Source organism: Podarcis filfolensis, assembly GCF_964270895.1.
Source record: "Podarcis filfolensis genome assembly, chromosome: 8".
Classification (NCBI taxonomy): domain Eukaryota; kingdom Metazoa; phylum Chordata; class Lepidosauria; order Squamata; family Lacertidae; genus Podarcis; species Podarcis filfolensis.
Genome location: NC_139611.1, coordinates 25,698,512 through 25,707,691, shown reverse-complemented (window position 1 = coordinate 25,707,691; position 9,180 = coordinate 25,698,512). Strand labels below are relative to the sequence as shown.

The 9,180-nt window shown below is 47.7% G+C and overlaps 1 protein-coding gene across 1 annotated transcript; it reads left to right on the top strand.

Moving 5' to 3' along the window:
• On the top strand, positions 1–8,565 carry PARK7 (Parkinsonism associated deglycase). The gene is made up of 7 exons (XM_083629023.1): positions 1–465; positions 2,606–2,765; positions 4,506–4,607; positions 5,322–5,381; positions 5,835–5,904; positions 7,645–7,731; positions 8,152–8,565. Exons 2-7 carry the CDS (start codon positions 2,676–2,678, stop codon positions 8,310–8,312), a joined length of 570 nt encoding a protein of 189 aa, XP_083485149.1. The 5' UTR covers positions 1–465; positions 2,606–2,675; the 3' UTR covers positions 8,313–8,565.
• The last annotated feature ends 615 nt before the right edge of the window (positions 8,566–9,180 follow it).

The window sequence follows — 9,180 nt, the reverse complement described above, 5'->3', positions numbered from 1 at the left end:
TCGCGAGCCATAATTCTCGCAGTCGTTTAACGGCTTTCCCCTTAGGGAATTCTGGGAATTGTAGTCCTTATGGGGGTGGCGGCGGAAAGGGGACCTCTAACGGTTCTCAGCACCCTTAACAAAATACAGTTCCTAGGATTGCTTGGAGGGGGTCGCAGCTCTTTAAAGTGGTAGGAGATACCACTTGAAATGTGAGGGGCTGTTGTTAAGAGAGGGAGAGCCGCGGCTGGCGCGGAAGGGGTTAAGGGGAGTCGGAGGCTCCTCCTCACGGGAGTTGTCGCTCTCTCTCCGGCTGTACCATTCCTCCTGGAAGCGGGGGGGGGGGAGAGGAGGAGGGGAGGAACCATTAAGCCTTTGCTGACGGAGAGCCATCGCGAGCTTCCAGCGAGTGGCAGCAGCAGCAGCAGCAAGCGCCCGCCTTGTCTCTAGAGGAGGAGGAGCTGCAGTTGCCGCCGCCTTTTGCACGTAAGAACGGGTGCATAAGCGTGCGGGAAGGAGGCGCGTGCAAAAGGTGGCGGGATGGGGCGCCTGGGTGAAGCGAAGGCCTGGCTGTGGAGGCGGCGGGGCGAAATCCTCCCTCGTAGCCGCCGGAAGGCCGCCCCTCCGCCTCGTGTGTTCAGCAGCCTTCCTCCCTCTCTCCCTCCCTTAAGACTGAAAGCCGGGCAAATCCCAGCAATGGGAAGCGCGGCGGGGGAGGCCTGGCTGGGCGCGCATTCGCACGACTGAGGTGACCCGGGTTGCGACATGCGCGTCAAGGTGGTCCAGGGGAGTGCGTGCCTCCGCCTCTCCGGGGCAGGCCTCCAGATGACCGACAACGTCAGCCCCGCCCCACGCCCCTTCTCCAGTCCTGCTCTAAGCATACAGGCAGACAGCAACCAGGTCTGCTCCTCTGCCCTTGCTTTCCATCTTTGGGTAAACCAGGCATCCAGATACCCAAGGCTGAAACCTCTAATCTGTCCCCTGCTTTCGCAACTGTGCCCGCTGACCCCAATTTCCTGAAAAAGGCCAATGCACTCGGATAACACAGGACTACACTGCTGGACTGTAACTCCTTCCTACTCAGCTAAATAGGTATAGCAAAGCAGAGCTATTTTGCACTGCTGGCAATAAGCAGTGCACCCTCAGCTGCATAGCCGTCTTGATACTGGTATAATAATGATGGGGTCTTTTATGCATAGATACTGGCCATGGAATTAATATTTGAGAGGTTGCAATTTCCGCAGAGATTTGAGCTGCAAGCCCTTCACTGCGTATCTGCAAAGTGTCTAACAATATCTTGCGGTTTTCCTCCTGCAACGTTTCTAGGGAGAAAGAGCTCTGTGCTCTTTGTGTCCTCCCTGACAAGAGGACACCAATTGCAGGAGCCATTTTACCAAAAAGGTTCTATGGTCCCTTCTGGTCCCTGTTTGTAGCCTTGAATTCATATGGTTGGTCTGTGGGCCTGATTCTACAGCTCTTCAAGTTTTATTTCCATTTCACTTTAGCCTCACTGTGTTAGTGCTGTTCTTAATATTTTCTTCAACCCTTGCTAACTGTAATAGCATTCAAGCATTGTGTGCATTTCTCCCTCCTCTCAGTAAATTCAGTTCAGAAGCTATTTTTTTCAGCGTTATGTCTGAATCAGCTGCAACTGATGGGAAGCCTGTCAGTTACCGGCCATTACTGTACCACTCACAGTCACAGCAGGCCTAGCCGCTGTAATTGCTGGCAAAAGTAATTGAAAATGTGAAAGAAACCTGTGCTCCCATGACGATTTACAGAATGTTTAACTAAGTGCGAGATGTCTAGATTACTGTCATTGCAGTTGTTATGTAGCGAGCCCTTGGGTCATCTTGACTCTGCATTTCTGCATCCTCCCAAGGTGCTTATTTGACCACTGAAAAGTTGGAAAAGGGGCAACAGAAAAATGGTAGTCAGCCCACTGGGACTTGCTTCAGGCAGGATTGCAGCTTGTGACCTTGCCAGATTAATGATCGTTATGACTTCCTTGCAATAAAAGTTGGAGATGAGGTTTTCTATGTCTTCTCGGCAAGAGTTGGCTTCTGATGTAGGGAGAAATGTCATTCCCCAAGCACTTGGAAGTAAATAACCTCATTTCCCCAGCAACAGGTTTTCCCCCTCAGTCACAAATTGGTGGTTTGTTCGTTTGGGGCTGTAGTTAGAAGATCACTTCTTCTTGCCTGGTGTCCCTCATAACCAAGGCTCCGCTGCAGTGGGCATCTATGATCTCTTGTCTCCCTTGAAGATTGACGTAGATTTAAAAAAGGGCTGAGATCAGATATGCAGCTGGCAGGAAGCTCCTATTTCATCACTCTTCCAAGAAAGAAATGCTAAACCAGGGCTTTTTTTCAGAAAAGTGCTGTGACCTTTAACCTTCCCAGGATCTGTGGGTGTTCCTGGCTATACTGATGCTGGCTGCTTTAAGGTGCCTCTAAGGCACTTAACGTTGACCTCTGTCCAGCAGTTCTCCTTTCTATATCTTTCTTCTCTTCAGTAACTCCTTAGTTTGGCTGCAACTTGGATTATTGAGCAGTGGTGATTGAACAATAAACTGTGCAGATAAATGTTGCTTTGCCTAACACTTTGTTTTTCTCTTGTTCTGTAGTGTGTGTGTGTGTGTGTGAGAGAGAGCTAGCTTTTCGTTATCGAGGTGAGCAAAACGCCCAGTTTTCAACATGACTGCCAAAAGGGCTCTTGTGATCTTGGCCAAAGGAGCTGAAGAGATGGAAACTGTCATCCCCACAGACATCATGAGGAGGGCAGGTGTGAGTATGCCCTGGGGCTTCCTAGATAGCTCTTCCTTTCCTCCATTCCTCCTGGCATTGTTGTTGTTAACAATAAGACACTGTCCATGTGCAAGAAGGCAAGTCCCTTCCTTGGCATAGGGAGCTTACAGTAGCTGAAATGGTTGTCCTGTGCCTCTGCGTTGTTGCCTGCAGGTGGATTCCTCATGAACTAGATACTGAGCTGGTTGTAACAGGGTTGACTGTTTAGTCCTGGGACCTGGAGGACTCATGCACTGTTTAGAGTTGCATGGACAAGGCATGTTTAGTTGCTTGGCAATTGCGAAGTGGTTTGAGAAGCCATTTCTGCTGAGTTTCCCTTGCGTAGGCAAGCATGGGAAGTACAGCAGGCCACCTGTCATTTGAGAAATCCTCCATAGCGGAAGGTGGCTGAACCTGGAGCCTGGGTGATGGCCAGGGATGACGGGAGCTGACGCTCTGGAGGGCTTTGGGTTCCCCCACTTCTGTTCCATGCAAACAGCACTTTATGTTCTGTATTAAGGATGGGTAGGTTTACATTCTCAACAGTCCTATCACCACCACTCCCCTTCCCATACCACCAACCCCCTCCCTCTGTTATTATGTTGGGGAGAAGGTTATATTACAATATAGAGAAGCAGACCCCCATCCCTGCAGCTTTTAGCCAGGAAAGGAAAGAGAGATTTATAGATACAGGTGATCTAGATGTAAGTATATGCAGGTAGGTAGATATAGGTCTCTGCCTCTTCTGCGGGCTCAGAGGGATTTACAGTGGTTTTATCATTCTTGTCCTCATGGAGCTCACAAAACCAAATGTTTTGGCATGAAAGAAGCTCAAATAAATAAAAACTGTTCTTGTAAATGTTATAAACCCTGTTCTAATAAACAAAATAGTGAAATAAAGTCGAACCTCTACTTACCACTGCCTCTTCTTACGGTCGTTCCAAGGTGCGACCACGGCAAACCCTGAAGTAACCAGCGGGTTTGCCGCCATTTGCACATGCGCAGAAGCGGTGATCGCTGTTCGCACATGCACAGAAGCGGGCAATCACCGTTCACACATGCACAGAAGTGGGCAATCACTGCCCACGCCTGTGCACAATGGCGCCTCTCCTAGCGACCTGTTTCAACCTCCAGACGGGCCTCCAGAATGGATTATGGTCGCAAATAGATGTTCCACTGTAAAGTAAACCACACCATCCAAAAAGCTATCCAGAAGCAGGCTGGCTGGCACCTGCTAGACGCAAAAATGATGTGCTGTAGAGCAGGGCTGGACTGCAGAACAGAGGCCAGTTACAGGGGACGGAGACAGTATCTCTTTCTGATTGGCCACTTGTGCAGACCAACCATTAGTCCTCTGAGTTTGATATAGCCGCTTAATTCCACGTATGCCTCTTTAACAGCTATTGTATGCTCACATATTTAGAGGGGGTATGCTAGAATGTCTGCAGACATTTATTTGGAGCCAGGGAGATATTGTTCAATTATGGATTGTGTTGCTCCCTGTATAGATTTCTCTGAAGTGATTCTTCAGAGAGTTAACTTTTTGAATAATAGCGGGTGGGGTTGGTTACTTGCTGATGGATTGGGTGGGGGAGAAAACACACTATATGCAGATTTACTAAATCCCCATTGTGCTGGGGACCGCTAATGCAAAAATTTACCTCCCCCAAACTATTTCCATTTCTTCGGTAACTCAGTAGATTTTGGCAAATAAAGCAAAGCTGTCTGTTTTCTCACCAGATCTCTGTGACTGTAGCCGGCCTGACTGGAAAAGAGCCTGTGCAGTGCAGCCGAGATGTCTTAATTTGTCCCGACAAGAGTTTGGAAGATGCCCGGAAGGAGGTTGGTGCCACACAGATTCCATGTTACAAAAAAATGGGTGCCCCGCCTCTTTCATATTAGGCCTGAGTTTCTTCATCATCATCTAGGGGTGGCCTAAGGGTACCTTCAGCTTGCACAGTGATAATAATCAGGAGAAAGGGGGAATTGCTGAGGAGCTGGAAACTCCAACTGGTAAAGAGGCAAATGGTGACTCTGGGAACTTTGGAGAAACCTCTCACGGTGCCTGCATGTGGCTTCATGGAATCATGGCCACAGAAGGGAAATGCAGTGGTTGAACTTGCAAGTTTCTAAGTGGCGTTCCATTAGCAAATGTGGATAGTGATTCTCAGTGCCACTGAGTTTAAATAAACACTATGACCTTACATGTCAAACAGATGCTAAGAAATGGCACTATGAAAAAAAACAAAACACCCCACAATATTTATAACTTTTGGAGGGAGGGGAAAGATGCTAGGATCAAATCTGTCTGGAAGTAGCACCCTCTGATCTGGAAGGTCTCTTCTGCCCACCCACCAACCCCAAAATCCTGTCATTTTAATGATGAAGGGAAAACCTTCACACCAGAGGTGCTTATTTCTGTTTATTCCAGGATTGAGCCATGGCACAATACTGAGCGTTCGGTTGCCTGCTAAAGGATAGCTGCAAATAAGATGTTTGCTTTTGTTTTTCCAGTCTTCATGCTTTTCTTTTGCTAATGCTTTTCCCTATTCTTAGGGACCCTATGATGTGGTGGTCTTGCCAGGAGGGAACCTGGGAGCTCAGAACTTGTCAGAGGTAACAACTTGGGGAAATGTGGGAACTTCCCTCCTATATGAGCAAATATTCTCCCGTTCTGAAAGTGAAGGAAGCAGAGTGCAATCATTCCAAAGTCCAAAGTAAATGTTGCAACAGCTTTGGTGTGTCTAAAGCCAAACTGGTTTCTTTTCTGGGGGAAATTGGTCCACGTTCCCTTCCCTTGTATAAGGCTGTAGATATAAAGCCACAATTGAGCCAGGCTTACTCGAGTGGTTTTGAAACAAAAGAGGGCCCAATGGCACGTTTTGGGGTGTTGGGGCAGGGGAAGGAAGAGGCAGTTTCCTTTAGTCATCTAGTAACAACAAAATCTTCTGACACCTTCCTTTGTACCCTTTTTCTTTGTTAGACGACCAGATCTGAAACATAACAGCCTTCTTGTGTGCATAGCTGGAAAAGGATAGCTTGTTGATCAAATAATATCTTTCCTTGCAGTCGCCTGCTGTGAAGGAGGTACTGAAAGACCAAGATGGCAGGAAAGGGCTGATTGCTGCCATCTGTGCAGGTATGCTATCAAGGTCCGCACCCAACACTCTAAAGATCCAGGATACCAACCCTGCATAGAGCTTCACCTACCACAGCTGATGCCATTGGCTGCCTCACTTCTGAGGTTTGGCTTTCTTGTGCCACTGATGGTGTAAAGAAAAACACAACTAATATCGGCACGCTGCAAGTCTTGCGGGTTTGAAAACTGAGAGTTGAAACGCTGTCTCAAATCTCTACCCATTGAGGAGAGAAACTTGAAGATAACAATCCCGTTAATTGTGCTTGCCCCCATGTGGAAAACGCTCTGTTTATACAGCGAAGCAGGCCTGGTTTGTTTTTCAAAGGGAGCCTTCCTTTAGGGGCAGCTTCTCTGAGATGGGATGTTACATGAAATAACACTGCAGAAATAGCTGCATTTCCCCCATGGAATCCTAGGTCCCTCTTCCAGTTATCAGCTGCTGACTGATTCTCTGCCCTCCTTGCTGCTTCTGACAGAGTGGCTGGCCAGGCTGTGCTGTGCTTGCCATATGTGGTGTGGCTTGACCTTCTCTCACTGCTTGGCCTTTGGGTGCTGCGAGTGTCAGGTTCCGCAAACTCCTGAGAGTTGCTCATCTCAAAAGCATTTTAGGTTGGCTCTTGCAAAGGGATCTGTTTGCAGGAAATGCATGTGGATGTCTCAAGCTTGGCCTGCCGCTCCAGGAGGCCTCTCACTGTAGTGGGGATCCTTGGCTCAGTCTCTCCTTAGACACTTTTGCTGTAGGAACTCCTCTGAAGTGGGAGTGAGTGTCATTCTCCATGCAAGGGTTTCCCCTCTAGGAATTGGCTTCTTCTGGCCAATGGGGAACACCAGTCTCCCTCTACTTTGTGGCAGTAATAATCCTTCCAACTGCTTATTTGTATTTGCAAATGCAAGAACCAGCCAACCTCCTCGTTAGGGTGTAGGTGGGGCTGACTTTGACATATGGGCAGAGCCACCTACCTGTCAAATGACCTGCAGTCATGGCGATATCAGGTGACTTATAGGTGGGCAGCCCCAGCCCCCTGTTGAAGTTGACCCATAGGGTGTGAGGAAGAGTCAGCTTCACCAGCGCCTTCCCCACAGGAAACTTAACGGCTGGAGTGAACTCTGGGTTCTGTGCTAGCTCTACACACCCGAAAGGTGTTACCAAACTTCCTGTTACCTTCCTCTTCCAGTTCAGTGGTTTAACCAGGACTAATTTTTTCGTGTCTTGTTAATTACACAGGGCACAATGGTGTTTTTGTCACCAGATTAAAAGGCGGGAAATCACTTTGAAACTCTGCATAAAAGTTTCCTCTCTTAGTTATGTAGATCAGTTCAGTATGTGTTGTACTTTGTTCAGTGGGACTTACTCCCAGGCAGATGGTGATGGGTGTACTACAAGCTGCATAACTTAATTGCTGGTTGTTTCCAACTGGGGAATCGTCATCCCACATATTTGGAAGTTTTGTTAAAATGGGGGGAAAAGGTCTTACGGTCTTCCTTCATTTAAACCTAATGCTATCATTTCAAGCTTATTAACTGCATACACTTAACCGTTCCTCCCAAGTCCTGCATGAGTAGGGTGTGTGATGGTGGTAATGGAAGGGTGAGAGATCCCCAACACTTTTGTGGATCTGGCCTCACTTGCCACTTCGATGCTGGGATGGCTTTCCAGCATGGTAAATGTGGCCCCGGGTTCCAAAAAAAGGGTTCCCGCTATAAAGTGTGCACAAGTGACGGCTCTTTGTTGATCTCTAGGACCCACGGCTCTGCTGGCACATGGCATCGGATACGGATGCAAAGTGACAACCCATCCCTTGGCCAAAGACAAGATGATGAGCGGAGGTAGGTGGCTGCAGGCGCACGGCAGATATTGACTTGCACAGACAGTGTTTTGTGAAGCACAGCTCAGGATTGTAATTAAGATGCTTTCCCCCCAAAAGGAATGTCGGGTAACGTATGCATATTATCAGAGACTTTGGTTTTGAGAAATCGCCAATTCTGCGAGACCTAAATCTGGCGGCAGTTCAAAGTTTGAGGTTTTTACTGCTTTGGGTGTCCCTCCCCCCTTACAAACCATCAGTATATAAATTTTATGAAATAAATAAAGGATGAGAATTGCAGCTTCTCTCCTTGCTACAGTGGATGAGGTTCATAGTTGGGGGTGGAGTTACTTCCTACACATTCAAGCCAGCTTCCTGTGGCTGATGCCTGCTGGAGTAACCTGTTCTTGTTTTGGTTTTTTCCTTGTGCTTTCCTCTGAAGACCACTACAAATACTCTGAGAGCCGCGTGGAAAAAGATGGGCACATCCTCACCAGTCGGGGACCCGGCACCAGTTTCGAGTTTGGCCTTGTGATTGTGGAAACGCTGCTGGGGAAAGAGGTGGCCGCTCAGGTGAAGGCCCCCCTTGTCCTGAAAGACTAGGGCAGTGCCTTGCTGAAAGAGGAGAAAGCCTTGCGGCAGAAAGCCTTTTTTCCCTTTTATAGCAATAGCAACACACACTCTCACACAGGTCAGGCAGCCCCCTTAAGCGCAGCAGCAGCAGCAGCAGCAGAGATGATAGTTGCACTTAAGCCTGGAAACTTGAAGCAGCCTGGAGGGGAAGGTGCTGCTGTCCAAGTCCCTTTTGTGTTTTCCGAGACCCACTTGCTTTCAATAAAAGAGGAACTCTGTTGAAGAGGTTTGTCTTGTATTTGTGGCCCTGTTTATTTATTTAAGAATCCACATCCCATTGTTCTTTTATCTTTTATCCCAATAAAACAATTTTAAAAAATCTGTGAGTACAACAGCAAAAATAAAACCACCGAACTGTAAAACTTAAGCAGTGACCACCTGCAACCCAAATGTGTTGCAAAACAGGCTTGCTAAGATGGTGGCCTTGAAGCCATATGAAGTTGGGGCTAGGTGGGCAGCCATCCTGGGGCTGGAATTCAGCTAAGCTTTATCAGATGAAGCCACGTATTTGTCTTGCAATGCTTCAGCATAGGCAAAGGGGTGGATTTGTTTCATTGTTTGAAAAGATGCAAGATTTCGCCAGACCATCAATGGAACAAGTAACTGACAAGGGATAGGTTGAAGCCACGGCCTCCATTCCCCCTTTCTAGCAAACCTTTTGAAGCCTAAATTGCAGAATCACAGGTGCAAAATGGCATTTTTACCTCCGTGCAAAACAGTGTTTGCTTATCAAATTATCTGGTTTGCCTAGTCAAGTCATGCAAATAGAAGATAAATGTTGAGGGAAGTGATTAAATAAGAGCGATTCTGAGAGAGTACTGCAGGGAATACATAGATG